This window comes from Astyanax mexicanus, chromosome 22, assembly GCF_023375975.1.
Source record: "Astyanax mexicanus isolate ESR-SI-001 chromosome 22, AstMex3_surface, whole genome shotgun sequence".
Taxonomy (NCBI): Eukaryota; Metazoa; Chordata; class Actinopteri; order Characiformes; family Acestrorhamphidae; genus Astyanax; species Astyanax mexicanus.
In genome coordinates, this window is record NC_064429.1 from 36,206,270 (window position 1) to 36,223,150 (window position 16,881).

General features: G+C 40.1%; 1 protein-coding gene across 3 annotated transcripts in view; it reads right to left on the reverse strand.

Annotated features, from left to right (window-relative positions):
* The window catches only part of emid1 (EMI domain containing 1), a 120,255-nt gene that overhangs the window by 91,814 nt on the left and 11,560 nt on the right, over positions 1 to 16,881 (reverse strand). For all 3 annotated transcript variants that reach the window (XM_022664729.2, XM_022664728.2, XM_022664730.2), the window contains exons 2-3: positions 7,275 to 7,388; positions 6,587 to 6,690 (exon numbers count right to left, since the gene is read on the reverse strand). In XM_022664729.2, the coding sequence (XP_022520450.1) occupies positions 6,587 to 6,690; positions 7,275 to 7,388 (218 nt within the window). The remainder of the gene's footprint in view (positions 1 to 6,586; positions 6,691 to 7,274; positions 7,389 to 16,881) is intronic.

Here is a 16,881-nt window from a genome sequence, read left to right on the forward strand (position 1 = left end):
CAGTCCGATATCCTCACCTCTGAACAGCAAAAGACCTAGCGCTTAGTGAGGTTAGCAGCTAATGCTGCTCCAGCAGTGCTAGCTGGGGTTAGCAGCAGGCTACAGGATGCTAATACTCATCTCTCAACGGTGCTAATGTTAATGCTAATGCTACTCCAGCCTCGGTGCTGGAGAACTAAATTGAATCTCCTGTATAACTCTGTACTTCAGCAGAGTGGTTTTACTGCTCCTTAATACCTGACTGATAAAATTAATACATAAGGAGCACCGGATTATAAGGAGCTCTGATGATTTTTGGCAAAATTAAACAATTTTAAGTTCACTTTATAGTGCTCAAAATACAGTACTGTTCTGCTAAACGCTCAGGGCTATGTACTGTTTGATATCAGCCTCCTGCTGTCTGGCAGCCAATCAAAGAGCTTTGTCCATCTGCTAGCAATTAGCATCGTACCCAGCTACAGTACACAATACACTGTGGGCAGTGTTGAATGGTATCAGTTAGTTTCTATAAACAATAAAGTCAGAATTTAGGTTAGCATCACTGCTAATTACTAGTGAAGTCTTCTGAAATCGACAGCTGCTTTTGTTGGAGTAACTGTCTCTACTGTTCAGTTTCTAGTGGATTTGGATAATTGCTGTGAGGATTTTGTCCAACATCCTGACTTCACTAATTGGATGCAGTCAAATCCTCGCAGCAATTATCCAAATCCAATTCCTGGGAAATCAATATAATACTGTCTAGGCAAACATCTGAAAATTACACATCCTCCTTTTCTTCCTCAGTGAGGAAAGTGTGGGCCTTGGCATACATTCATTTTGATATTTAACGTCTGTAGATGGTGGTTATTATGGAATTTGCCATGATATGATGTTGTAGCTAGGTGGTTGATATGGTATGAGGTCTTATGAACCATATTACAGATGTTAAGGACTAGTTTGGAGCTCCATCATTCTAAAGAACACAGTTTCACTGCTACACAGCTCAGCTTTCATTGATACACATGATACCAATACAGAATTATGTTTGAGGTTTGTCTGCTTCAAATAGTCCTATTCTATCAGCTCCTCTATACTATTCTACAGGACCTAGAGAAGCTGGGAACACTCCTCACTGTTACAGGCTAAGAATAATGTATGTTAATGCTGCCTAGAGGGCGCCAGAGAGCACTCTGTTAGAGCACAGCGGTAAAAACAAAGGATCGGAGCTGGATCAGGATTAAAATGGCTTAAAATACTGTAGAATCTATACCTAAAATCTGAACAGACCCTTCATCTTCATCGCTGAGGAAGAGGAGGAGGAGGGTGTGTCAGCTCTGACTGTAAGACAATATCGAGACTTACAGAAAACAATTAGGCTTGTACAGTTATAGCACTGCTCTGGAATTTCAGACTGAGTAAATGTGTGTGTGTAAAGGTTGCTGACCTTAATGTAATGTTATCACACTTGGCATTTGCTTCAAGTGTGTTTTTACTCCTTATCAGTGGATGAGGTAATGCTAACACTGTTGCTCTACACACAGAGATTGTTGTTTTTTCTATGCTGGACATAAAATGAGATTGAGAGGGTTGGGTTTGGAGGTTCTACAGGTTCTGTATGGTTCCTGCAGCACATTTACCCACAGATCTTGCTACAGCTGGGCCTGTAGATCCTGTAGATCTACACTTGTAGATTGAAACTGAAGCTGCAGAGTCCCAGCTGATCCATAAATGCTGGATTGGTGATCAATAAAATCAATTAATTTGAAGACCAAGCAGGACATACAGAAGGAAGTGCTGCAATCTGGTGGAGACGTTCCTGCTGTGTGTGGGTGAGCATTATCCTGCTGAAAAAGCTGCCCTGTCAGTTGGAAGTTCTGTCATGAATGACAGACAGAAACACATGTGTCTGCGGGATGTTCTGCACATATCACTGTATCACTGAGCTGTTAGTGTTCCTCGTATCACTACTAGGTGAGACTGACTGTTGTATGATATGCTTCTTGTGTAATCAATCACACCTGCAGTTTACAGTGTGAACTCTTCAGTCCACCTCAAAGGCAGGATTGAATCCAGGCCTATATATAGTTATATAGAGATATATAGTTTTGTATCTCTGCTGGATTTTCTCAGTCAGTTTTATGAGGTAGAGTCACCTGGAATTCAGGCTTTCAGTTAACAGCTGTGCTGAACTCGTCAAGAGTTAATTACTTGAATTTTTTTGTCTCTTAATGTAAAGTTTGAGAGCATCAGTTGTAAAGTAGTGAAGAGGTAGAGTTACAGGTATACAGTGAATAGTGAATATTTAAGTAATATTCTAATCCAGATTATGAGAAGCAAAAACTACTCAACTAAGTAAAGAAAAAAAATACTTTAAGAGAAAATGAAGGTCAGTCAATCTGAAACATTTGACCACAAAGACAAAAAAAAAAACATTATGATGAAACTGGCCCTCATCAGGACCGCCCCAATAAAGGAAGAACAAGAGTGTGTCCACTTTTGACTGTATTTAAGCATTAAGAGATTGATGGAACCCTGTGAAATTCATTCTCCACACTGTCTGATCACACACACACACACACACACACACTTAATCTCTTGTCTCCACTATCAGCTTTCTGAAGTTTAAACCCTGCTTCTATTAGACCCTGTTATACATACATATATCATCTCACTGTGTGTGTGTGTGTGTGTGTGTGTGTTTAAAAAACTAATTGGACATGTCTGTTCCACTTAGTGAAGCCTTTGATCTGTCTGTCACACACAGCACAGAGATAAGACTTAGACTAATATATTATACACAGCGCACAAACACACACACACACACACACACACACACACACACACACACACACACACACACACATGTACACACATACACACATTGTCGTCTCTACCCTTCTGGATTACTTTTTCATTACCACCCGCAGCCACAGATAAAGACTTCATCATATCATTTTACATTTTACCTCAGATTTAAGTGTGTGTGTGTGTGTGGTGCTCCTCATTATGGAAGTGTAAAACAGGGCTGGGCGATAACAATATTTAAAATATTGTCATTTAGAGCATTTCTTTGCAGAAAACGAGAAATGCCTGAAATAACAAAAAAATCTTTCAGACCTCAAATAATGCAAAGAAAACACGTTCATATTCTTGACATGTTCTCCTCCACCAGTCTTACACACTGCTTTTGGATAACTTTATGCTGCTTTACTCCTGGTGCAAAAATTCAAGCAGTTCAGTTTGGTGGTTTGATGGCTTGTGATCATCCATCTTCCTCTTGATTATATTCCAGAGGTTTTCAATTTGGTAAAATCAAAGAAACTCATCATTTTTAAGTGGTCTCTTATTTTTTTCCAGAGCTTCTCTGCTACGCTAGCTATTCTACTGTGATAATAATCAGACTAAATACAAGATTCAGTACAGAATACAATTTGACACACACACAAACATTGTTTCAGATGTTCGTCTGGACTTTCAGGTGTGAAAACGCCCTAAACGACCTTGTTTACTGTATCTCCAGACCTTAGACGGTTAATATGTTGCGTATTAACAGCACGCGGTTCACGCAGGTCTAACCTGCAGCCTGCGACTGTTAGCGTAAAGCTGTCAGCACGTAACTCCAGCCTCGGTGTTCAGTATCGTACACAGCGCTGCCAGGTCTTAAAGCCACAGCTGCCCTTCACTAACTGACCCGGGGTTAGCGCTTGGCTCCACCCAGCGCCCCAATATCCGCACCGGCCGAAACATTAGAAACGCCCCACCCAGCCTGCCAGACGGAGCGTAGTACACATGTTAAACACACACACATATATATATATATATATATACACACACACAGCTGTGTAAGAGCAGTACAGCACTTTACAGGTCCGCTCACGGCGCTGACCACATCCCCCCTGTTAAACCCAATTAATGCCCAGATCACACAGCAGCCAGACGTGCAGTTCCTGCCATGGAAAAGCGTTTAGCGGGCCTTTAAAAAAATGCCACACGAACCAATTAGAGCTCTGACGAGGCTGAAACGCTCGTTACGGCGCTAGCAGGACTGGCTGGGAGGGCGTAGCCGTTAGCACACATGCACAGACCCGTCGTAACCACAGCAGACCCGTCCTAAACATAGTCCTACCGCTGCATCAGCCGTACTGACCAACAACTGCTTTATACTGGTGTGTTTTCCTGCTCTGAATAGGACTAGTGGGCAGTGAGGGGTTTGTTTGCTGGAAGGAATGGTCAGAGGCTAAAAGCTGTGAAGGTTAAAGCATGCAAACATGCTAAAAACAGAGCACAGGACCACACTAACCACTTATAGGGCTTTATTCACCAAAAGAACTCTGGTTCTTGAACCAGTTCCGTTCGGGCTTATAAGAATCGTGGTGCTTTTTAGCGAACCAGCGCATGTTTCCACAAGTTTTGGTAAAACTAGTCAAATTTTAGTCAAAATGTCACATCATACGTCACTGCACAGCGGCAGTGAACAGAAGCGGTCACTGTTCGCGCAAATAACTTAGCAGTGGTGTGCAGTAAGACCCTTCCAACCCTTGTGCATGTAAATCACTAGATAATATTTAATCAGGAAATAAATATTATAGTTATTGTAAACTATAAGCGTATATTTTATAAATTAACTAAAAAACAAGCAACTAATTAAAAGCATTAATCTACATTTTTTTAGTTGCTATGACCCATATCTGACTGACAGCAGTACTAACCAATCAAAACTGCTTTTTCAAATGGCTTCTGTCCCTGTGTGTCTGCCTGCCCCTTCTACTGATTTTGAGAAGGATTTAGTAATGAGTCTATTAGCAAAGTCGTAGGAAAATGTAACCAATCAGATTCATGATTTTCACTACGGGGGCGGGGCCATGGCGTGTTGGGTTAGTTTCGGTAGTTTGCTAGTTAACTATTATAACTATATATTTGTGATTGCAAATGAGACATATGTGTTGTGTTGTATCTAATTAAAATGTTTAAGACTACCCTTCAATAATAAACTGGTAATAAACTGAATCTGGTGTTTGCTATGTTGTGAGGATCTGATTGGATTCAGCCACAACACCTCAAACTTAAAACCCTCAAACTGTTACATCACAGTCTTGACATGTTCTATATACACCCCTAAAGTTTATCTAAACCCCGCACATTAAATGAAGCCTATTGAAGCTTATCACTGTAAACAGACCTTACTCTCTCTCTCACACACACTCCCTTTCTCACACACACACACACACACACACATTTTTACCATGTTTATCCTCCTGTCAGTTTACCATCACTCACAAAAACAGGACGTGAGCAGAGTCCAAACAGGAAGTGAGCGAGGGTGTGCTCGCCCTGTTTCCTCTACAGAGCTCCGTGCTAAAAGCCTGAATGAAGCCGAATGCCGTCAGCATCTAATCAGAGCTGATTCATCCTAATCTGTTCATTTAAACACGTCCAAAAAGCTAAAAAACTGCCGTTTATATACATATTTACTCTTTAATCCCTCAGGACGGGACTAGCGATCTGTTTATACATAATATTCCTGTATTTCCCCCAAAAATATCACAATATAAAAGTGTTTAAAGAGTGTTTATGTCTGTATACCATTAAAAAACACAGTAAATAAACTGTGAAAGCCCACTGACACAATGTGAACTGGAGTCCAACCAATTACAGAAGAGCAGTCACAGCAGATTCATACTGGACTTAAATCAATAGTTAGTTCTTAATGCTTGACTATACACACTACAAACACTGCATATTCACATTGGATCCGAATCTACCTTAAGCAAATACTGTCTGACAAGAAAAAGAAACAAACACAATACAAATTCATACTGAATCTCAGTCACAATACAATCATTAATGCTAAACTGTAGAGTTAAAACTGCACCCACTTCTGATTCATACTGGATTACATCATCATATCATCAGAATGTACTGTAAAAGCTTTGAACACCGCAAATTTATAGTGGATCAAAATTTGAATATCATACTGTAAAATCTGCACACATTACCGATTCATACCGGATCCAAATCATGTCAACTATGTCTAATACCATACTGTAAAATGCTTTAAACGCTGCAGATTCATACTGGATGGGAATTCAGAATTCATTACTCCACTGTGTTTATTATCGGAGTGTAAATGCTTTAAACAAAACAAATACATACTGGATTACAATAACTCCACTACATTTAATATCAAACTGTAAAAAGCTTCAAACGCCACAAATTTATAGTGGATCAAAATTTGCTACACTATGTTTAATATCATACTGTAAAATCTGCAAACATTACCGATTCATACCGGATCCAAATCATGTCAACTATGTCTAATACCATACTGTAAAATGCTTTAAACGCTGCAAATTCATACTGGATGGGAATTTACTCCACTGTGTTTTATATCCGAGTGTAAATGCTTTAAACAAAACAGATACATACTGGATCAATATTTGCTCCACTATGTTTAATATCTGTCTGTAAAACGCTTTAAACTCCGCATATTCATACTGGATCAAAATTTACTCTACTATATTAAATATCAGACTGTAAATACTACACACTGCAGATTCATACTGGACACTGGTATCCGGTGGTTATGGGTGTATATCCTCAGTCTTACCTTCCTCACAGTGAGTGCCGCTGTACCCCGGGCAGCACTTCCACTCCAGAGCAGTGATGGTGCGATACACCACCTTATAGGACGGCCGGACCACTGTACGATAACTGCAACACACACACACACACACATACACACACACAAAGCTTGGTCAATATACTGTCCAAAAATTCAATTAATTATGATTAATTATTGTCATCAGATATAATGATAATATCATACCATAATAAAATCAATGAAATATTTTAAATTAAGAATATTCAGACACTAATATTGGAATATACAATAATACAATATACAATTATGTTGATTATAATACTGCCGACAGTAAAAATGACTGGGTTATGTTATGTTTATTTATTCTATAATAAGTTGATGTTATATATTGTGACCAGCCTGGTCATGTAAAGAAGCAAAGATGCATTTTAGGGACTGATAAAATAGAGAAATGTAGTTTATTTGTTTTATTACACTCACTGATCCTTATTCCAAGCAATCTGTTGGTTACTGCCTATGTACAACGTTGTTATTACATGTATTATAAGGCTGTATTGTGGTTATATAGTATTTGTTGCCTATTAAGGAGCTGTCCATGTGGTCAGTGCCTAGATAGGCAGCTCACTGGGTTTTTAGACAGACATATTATGTGTGTGTGTGTTTGAATATATGTGTGTGTGTGTGTGTATATTACCTGCCGCCAGTGCAGCCCTGTGGCCACCTGCAGGTCTGATAGACTCTCTGAAGTGTGGTTCCATTCTGCACCTGACACGTCACTGTTTTAGTAACAGAATGGGGACACCAGTTCCTGAAATAGAGAGAGAAATGGTTAATAAAGTCCTGCAACCAGTGCTTCTCCACACACTGCTGAAAACTGATCAGGGGCTCCAAGTGGTCCAGTGGTCTAAATCGCTGTCACTATGATCGGGAAATTGTGGTTTGAATCCAGGTCATGCAGCTTGCCATCAGCTGCCTGAGCCCTGAGAGAGCACAGTTGTCCTTGCTCTCTCTGGGTGGGTACAGTAGATGCCGCTCTCTCCCCTATTCATCACTCCTAGGGTGATGCGGATCAGCACAAGGCTGCGTCTGTGAGCTGATGTATTAGAACCAAGTCGCTGTGCTTTCCTCCGAGCGTTAGCGCTGTGATGCTACTCGGTAATGCTGCATCAGAACTGTAACTACTGTAACTACAGCGTATGGTTTATACAGGCTAACACCACCAACGTTAGCAGTAAAAATGAAGGGGGTTGGTAAACGTTAGGATCGTAAATTAATGCTGAAACTCTCCTCTCCTGCTCCGCGTCTTCATGTAAAAGCTGAGCCTTTGCGAGGCTAGCTGTGTCTGCAGGAATGTGGTTAGGTTAGCGTAACTTTCCTTAGCTTAGCATTAGCTTAGCTTAGCCTAGCCTGGCTGGTTACCGTTCCGGCTATGAGACTGTGGCCGAGGTGACTCGGCTGATGGATTGACGAACCAGCGTAGTGGGCTGCGGGTGAGCGTGCCTTGGCTGGGCGCTAGCCTGTGCTAAGCTAATGCTGCTGGTGTGTTCAGTGTATTCACACACACACACACGCACACACACACGCAAACCTACACACAACAAGAAGTGAGTGTTTAAGAGGCTCTTTTGAAGCTGCTGGGCTGTGTTTACTCTCCTTCAGTAGGCCGTGAGAGCTCCACTCCATCCTCTATCAATACAACCCCCCTCTTAAAGCCCCCCCGGAGTCAAAGGGCCGGTCGAGGAGGAGGCGCACTGTGTGAGTGTGTGTGTGTGGGAGATTCTAAGAAATGTAAAACAGCTTTTAGGGAGTGTGCTCTAATGTCTTGGGTTCCCCCGTTATCAGAAACCCACAAAACCAGCACTTTACATCCATCTGAGAACCTCTCAGAACCGGGGTGAACATGAGGTCAGAGGTCAGAACGCGTAATCGGGTCAGATTTACTGTATTTACTGTATTTATTATTATTAAACAACGACGTAGTGCAGAACAGAACCACATCAAAGAGAGAGAGCAGCGCCGCTGGACTCCACAGTGTTTAAACAGAATTATAAAGAGCAATAGTGTACTGTTACACTGTACACACACACACACACACTCATACACACTCATACACACACTCATACACACACTCATGCACACACAAGTGATCCAGACTATAAAGAAACACATAAGGATATGCCTGTCACAATAATTACATCATCGCCTTATCGAACAATAAATGGATTATCTCAATAATATTTGATAATCGTGATATCGTCTATTGTGTTTATTTAAATGTTTGTTCACATATATAACAGAAAAAAACTGTATTTTAGCCAGTCATGCTGTAAAACAATAGCTGCAACTTCAGATAGATAGATACTTTATATATCCCAAAGGAAATTTAGAGAGAGAGAAAGACTGAGACAGAGAGAGAGACAGAGGGAAGCGAGAGAGAAAGAGAGAAAGAAAACCACACTCTTATTTCATTTTATTTTAAATTATCATTAATAATATTTATAATTGTTAATCCTGTAAATATCTCAAGTTCTGTTGCTGTAATTGTATGTCTGTAATTTTTCTTTTATTTTTATAATATTTTTTTTTTTTTCTTTAGCAATAGTGTTGCTTGTTACATTTATGCCAATAAAGCACTGTTGAACTGAACTGAGAGATACAGAGAGAGAGAGAGAGAGAGAGAGAATAAGAGAGAGAAAGAGAGAGAGACTGAGAGAGAGAGAGAGAGAGAGAGAGGTCTCAGACTACCGTCCAATCAGATTCCTCTCCTCCAGATCCCTCGGCGGCTCTCGGAGAGAAAGAGAAGAAGAAATGAAAAAAAACAGAAACAAAAGGCTCATTGAGGAGAGCAGCCCACCGCCCCTGCAGGTCCCGGGCAGGATACTGACGGAGCTGACGGAGGAGGAGGAGGAAGAGGAGGAGGAGGAGGAGGAAGAGCATATGGAGCCTATTATATTAAACACATGTCGGGGGGGTTATTATCAACACAACGCCATACAAACACTTCTGACAACCTTCATACGGTTACAGAACAGAGCAGAGCAGAGCAGAGCAGAGCAGGCCACGACATGGAAAACAATTACCACTGATCTCCTTCTGGGAGAGTGTGTGTGTGTGTGTGTGTGTGTGTGTATCGGGGGCTGATTGTATGCAGGTGTGTGACAGCGCTCGTACAGTTGCTGGATTAGTGAAATGACCCCAAGGTCAGGACTTTCCATGTTTAGGCCTCCATACTACACATAGCTCTATCTGTACATACACTATCTAAAAAAACTAAATAAGAGAGCACTTCCGACCAAATTATGAGTTTCTTTGATTTTACCAAATTGAAAACCTCTGGAAGATGGATGATCACAAACCATCAAACCAAACTGAACTGCTTGAATTTTTGCACCAGGAGTAAAGCAGCATAAAGTTATCCAAAAGCAGTGTGTAAGACTGGTGGAGGAGAACATGATGCAAAGATGCATGAAAACAAAAACTGTGATTAAAAACCACCAAACATTGATTTCTGAACTCTTAAAACTTTATGAATATGAACTTGTAGCATGTTACACCCAATTTTCCAAGTATAACGTGTGAATCAACACAAGTTGCTTGTGCCAATACCCCGGCTGCTGACTATAATATGGGAATCAGTTCAAACCGCTTGTGACAAAACCCCATTTGCCAAGTATAATACGAGGATCGGTTTAAATCACTTGTGACTGGGGGTGTAATGGTACAGACAATTTACAGACAGACAGCGCATGTGAAAGAGAGAGAGAGAGACAGACAGACAGAAAGACGGTGCGGGCAAAAGAGAGAGACAGACAGACAGAAAGACGAGGCGGGTGAAAGAGAGAGAGAGAGAGAGAGAGAGAGAGAGACAGACAGACAGCGCGGGCGAAAGAGAGAGACAGATAGACAGAGAGACGATGTAGGCAAAAGAGAGAGAGAGAGAGAGAGAGAGAGAGAGAGAGTAAGAGAGACAGGCGGTGCGGATGAAAGAGAGAGAGCGAGAGAAAGACATACAGATGACGCGGGCAAAAAAGAGAGAGAGCTAGAGAAAGAGAGTGAGAGAGAGAGTCAGACGGCGTGAGTGAAAGAGAGAGAGAGCGAGACACAGTACAAGCGCCTAACCCTGCGACAGGCAATAATTAGTTTCTATGGCAGCGTAGTAAGAGTGTGTGAACAGTTTAAATGATCTGCGCTTCTGTTGCTTATAGCAACAGTGCTACAGCTACACTTTCTGGGTTACGTTCATTGGCTCCACAAATCTCCTATGGACTGCCTGTACCCCGGTTGCCAGGTATAATACAATATAATACAATATAATATAATTTTAAACTCACAATCTTTAGATCATGCACCTGGAGTGTTCGCCACATTTCAATAAACATAATTAAGTGTTATTAATAGTTAATTACACAAACCCATATGCATAGAATACATCTTAGTACATACTGAAAAATTCATAGTAGATAATGAATCATTTATAATGTATACTGAATAATACTATGAAATAACTAATAGATTACTGAATAATGTATGGTAGATATGGAATAATTCATAAGGGGAACTGTATAATTTATAGTAGATACTGAATCATTCATACTGGTTGCTGAATGACTCAAAGTAGTTTGTGAATGATTCATAGTGGATACTAAACAACTGGATGTCTCTGGGGGTACAGGTCTCCCGGGCAACCGTTGCCAACCTAGTGCAGTAACAGGTCCCACATGTGTGTGTGTGTGTGTGTGAGTGTGTGTGTGTGTGTGAGTGTGTGTGTGTGTCGAGCGAGGAAATGTCCTGCCTCAAACATTCCAGCAATTTCCCAAACCTCGTCCTTCTAACCCAGCAGATCCAGAACCAGAAGCCACCACAGAACTCACACACACACACACACATACACATACACACATGCTAAAGTTTTTGGACCACAGACCTCTGTTTTATTCGTAGAATGAAAACAAGAACAAGTCATGTATCCTATATATGCAAGCCTCTTAGTTTAGTGCTCATAAGGCCCAAATGCATTATATGTACAGTACCAGTCAAAAGTTTGGACACAACCCATTTAATATTTAATATTTAATATTTTTTTCTTCCTTTTTGTTTTTGCTAAAATCCACTTTTTCTTGTTGTTTGTGAAATACAGTGGGTCTCTCTGAGTTGTTTATGATGCTTCACATGAAACTCTTCCTCAACCTCTGTTGTCTGCAGCAGCTAGTAAAAGAAAATCCTCAGAAATACGAGTTGATCAGAAAGACGTTAAGTGTCTACGTCAAACTGTGAATTAGTATTCATGGCCCCGCCCACCTTGGCTGTATAGAGTGAGCGAGAGCTAGAGACAGACTGAGAGAGTGAGAGAGTGGGCGAAAGAGAGCAAGCGAGAGAGACAGAGAGACAGACAGACAGACGGCATGAGTGAAAGAGAGAGAGAGTGAGAAACAGTACAAGCGCCTAACCCTGTGTTCAGACTGGAAAGCGACAAGCGATCATTAGTTTCTATGGCAGCGTAGTGACGATGTGTGAACAGTTTGAATGATATGCGTAAGTTCATGGCCCCGCCCACCTTGGCTTGGGGCCGCCCACAGACAGAGCTGAACCAGGGCTGCAGCAGAGCCGGTACTGTCTAGTCAGCTACAGCGCTTACAGGTCTGTTTACAGAGCTAGTTAGCATTAGCTATTTTTGTAAGTAACTGTAGGTTTAAATCGGATCTCCGGTGGATTCCGCGTTTTACCAAGACCTTATATTAAATATATACTAGGGAAGCAGGGTTTGACAAGGTAGCACAACTCGACAGAACAAAGGTCAAAGCAAGCGCTGTTCATTTTGGATTTTATGATATAGAGCGTATATAGGTTTTGACGTGGTGAAACTGCTGCCCAAACACCGAATCACCAAGTCTGAGGTAAGAGTTTAGCAGCATTAGTTTAGCTGAAAGAAGCATTATCAAGAACAAAGGGTGTTGATGCCGGTTCAACGTGGGCCAGCTGGGACAGACCAGGTCTGCACATCATCGTATGGGGCAGACCCACGGTTCCAGAAATGGAAAATGTATTGTCTTTAATGATATTTTCATTTTATTAGTGCCAAATTAGTGGTCTAAAAATGCCAAAAATGTCTTTTATTTAATTTGTTAATAATTTCTTGGACACAATATCATTCGCAAAAAAATGTATCGTAACAGGCCTAGTATTTATGAACATATTTGTAGAGATAAAGCAGAACTGATTCGGGTTCAGAACCCGTACTCTCTGCGGTCCTAGACTGCAGCTGAGAACACACACTGCTGTCCAGACCACAGCACTGCTGGAGCAGCCTGTTCCTCAGCTAGAGCCGCAAAATACAAACTAAATATAATCCGATTATTCACCCGCATGCTGCGCCTGTGGAGCTGAACTGCACCGCTCTGCTGTACCAAACATCTCACCTCACTACATTCCACCTCACACACACACACACACACAAATACTGACCACTGCTATTTCTAATATTACCCAGACTTCAGCTGACACAGGCTTTTAATGAACCAGTATAGTACCCAGTTATTTTTGCCATGTCTACGGAAGCTAAAAAACAAATGTGTTCAGACTCACTCACAGGATAACACCTCACAACATATACTTGAGGTGTCAGTTTCACCTCCTGGCATGTTCAAGTCCATCCAAACCTGCTCATCTTACAAGCACAGTCCCACTGTTACCCAGTAAGTTGCACAGTTTCCCTATTACGTTGCCACTTTTGAAGCTCCACAGTTGACTGACATGGCGTTCCATTAACCGCAACTATTTTCTTTATGTGCCTTTCCCCACTGGCACTACATTGACCTCAAAAACTGCTTCTAATCAGTTTCTATTGCAACTAAGTTTGTCATCCTAGAAGAATTTCAAAGAGCTCTGCCTTTACCTATATTTATATGTATATCTCTTGAAAAAAAGAGAACACTTCAGTTTTTCAGTCAGTTTCTCTGATTTTGCTATTTATAGGTTTATGTTTGAGTGAAATGAACATTGTTGAACATTTCTCCCAAATTCCAAATAAAAATATTTTGAAATTAAAAATGAGAAATGGCTGAAATAACAAAAAAGATGCAGAGCTTTCAGACCTCAAATAATGCAAATAAAACAATATAATAAAATATTTGGTAACCCTGGTTTCATGCATCTTGGCATCATGTCCTCCTCCACCAGTCTTACACACTGCTTTTGGATAACCTTATGCTGCTTTACTCCTGGTGCAAAAATTCAAGCAGTTCAGTTTGTTGGTTTGATGGCTTGTGATCATCCATCTTCCTCTTGATTATATTCCAGAGGTTTTTAATTTGGTAAAATCAAAGAAACTATGACTTTTTTCAGTGCTGTATATAGTTTATCATGCTTTGACCCGCTAAATACAGTAGCAATGCTCTTTTTTGCCTAATCCAGGTAAATGTAGTAGAAAGGTTTCACTGGACAGAAAAGACTATTTTTAATACCCTTGATTTCAGAATAAACAATGAATAAAGAGGTGTCCCAATACTTCTGTCCACATATTCCTCTTCCCAGCCTGGTATGAAAGTGGATTTTTCCTGCTCTTCCAACGGGGTCATGAAGCTTACGCAAGACTTTTAAAGTTTCTCAGCTCTGAGGCGCCGTCCAAACCCCATTAGCCTCCTTTAGCCTCAATCTACCTCTCCGCCTCACGCATGAGGGCCTGAGGGTGGATTACCGAGGCTGAACCTGGCGCCCGGCCCACCAGCCTGATTAAAGTACGGTGTGGTATTTAAAACATCTCTGCTCTTTATGTTCTGCACCGAGACGCAGAAAAAAACAGCGTGAGAGGAAGTTAAGCCAGTTCAGGAGACCCAACCAACTGCTACCTGCTAATACAGGGTACGGGCAAAAGTGCTGGGACACCTGCTCATTCATTCATAGTGAAATACTGTAAATTAACAGGCCAGGATTTTTATCATTTTTTTGCCAGAAAATACACCACTAAATCCTGATTTTTATTTAAGCATTACATAAAAAGCTTGCATGTTTAATAATGAACTTTACTGAAAAGCATAATATAAAAAAATATTTAAATAAATCTGTATATATATATAATGAATAAAATCGTAAAATTGGCTCTTTTCTGAACTTCATTTTAAAATTAATATTTCCCTGAATACAAATCAAACAGTTCATGTCTCCAAACCTTTAGTCTTGTTATGTTTGTCTAGTTTTTATATTTTTTTATTCTATTTTATGTACCTGTTTTAACTTAATCTTATTTATTCTTAACTTTTATTTTTTATTTTAGTTCTTCTCTTAGTTCTTTATTTCCTTTTTATTTATTTTCTTATTTTCTTCTTCTTATTATTTTTTATTGTTTTGTATTATTGCTTATTAACTTATTTTAATTTTCTTTTATTATTATTATTATTATTACTATTATTATTGATTTTATTTTTAATTTATTTGTATTTTTATTGTATTATGTAAAAGTTAGTTTAGCTTAATTTTAACTAATTCTTGTTGTATTAATCTTGTTGTATTAATTTTTTTTTATTCTTTTATTTTTTCATCTATTTTTATATTTTATTTACTGTAATTATAAATTATACAATTTTAATAATTGAAAATTACGGTTGCCCTCAGTGTACTTCCAAAATAAAGTCAAAATAAAGGTTGATTGATTGCTTTTAAAACCTGCAGAATTTGGGTTAAGTAGAGAAAAATCAAAGAAACTCATCATTTTTAAGTGCTCCCTTATTTTTTTCCCAAAGCTGTGTATATTCTACTGTACATTCCAGCTTACTGTATAAGCCCTGGGAATTGAGTGGGGTGTTGTGTAAAAGTGACCTGTGTTTCTGGCTGGTGTGTATAGTGTGTGTATATATAGTGTGTGTGTAGTGTGTGTACAGTGTGTAGTGTGTGTGTAGTGTGTGTGGGAGCAGCAGTGTGTATAGCCGGGTTTGTGGCCTGGCCGGCAGCAGTGTTTAGCCGTCGGGAGCTGCATGGCTAATTGCAGTACTGTACGAGAGGTTTTGGTGGGAGGAAGAAAAGAAAAGCAAAGGAAGAAAAATGAGAGAAGGAAAGGAAGAAAAACAAAACCCTCTCTTTCTCCGTCTACACACTGCCGTTGTGTTCCAGCTAGTGTGGGAAAAAAAGTAGTTGCTGAAGGTCCATTTTGGTTCAGAATAGAAGAAAAGTTATGTGTTATAAAAAGTGTATGTCCTCATTAGCTCTGGTTGCACTCTCACTTTGCGAAGTATTGCCAACACACCTTTGTCTCTGCATACTGAACGCTATGTTGCACTCGTTTTGACGCTCTGCTTGCGTCTTACAACTTTTTTCTTCATTTTTTTCATGTTCTGGCTACCTAGTTTATTATCAAGCCATATTAAACCATCTGCTACCCTTTTTACGTGAAATTGTGGTTAACAGGGTTAACTTGCATTTAATAGACATTGATTTGAAAGTTAGTTGAATGCTAGTTGGGCATCAATGAGGCCATCCAAGTAAAGCCAAATACTGAGCAATAACATTCCATATTAACACCTATTGATTAAGAATTGCATGCTATAAAAGCTCATGTAGATGTACTGTCCCAATACAGGGGTTGGACAATGAAACTGAAACACCTGTCATCATTTTAGTGTGGGATTTTAGGTTTCATGTCTAAATTGGAGCAGCCTGGTGTTCAAACTTCATTAATTGCACATTATTACACCAGTAAGAGCAGAGTGTGAAGGTTCAATTAGCAGGGTAAGAGCACAGTTCTGCTCTAAATACTGCAATGCTCACAACATTATGGGAGACATACCAGAGTTCAAAAGAGGACAAATTGTTGGTGCACGTCTTGCTGGAGCATCTGTGACCAAGACAGCAAGTCTTTGTGATGCATCAAGAGCCACGGTATCCAGGGTAATGTCAGCATACCACTAAGAAGGACGAACCACATCCAACAGGATTAACTGTGGATGCAAGAGTTTGTCCATAAGATGGGATTTCATAAAATCTCCCTAAGGTTTAATGTATAGGTGTCCTAATATGCTTATCCATATAGTGTAGTGGCAAAGGGGAACCGACTCCAAACTAATGACTATAGATTTCGAATGGAATGTTGTAAAAATACAGTGTATTTCTCAAATCAATGAGACAACAAACACAAAAACTAGTGCATGTAAGGAACCCCTGGGCTGTTTTTTAAGCAGACAGTCAGAGACGGGCGAGAGACTTTGATCCTGGCTGGGACCCCCAGGGGAGAGATAGCGATGGTTTAAAGAGGAGACAGCACTCACCGCCTATTATCATCTAATCTCACATCTCTCCGCCGGAGCGTTCTCACC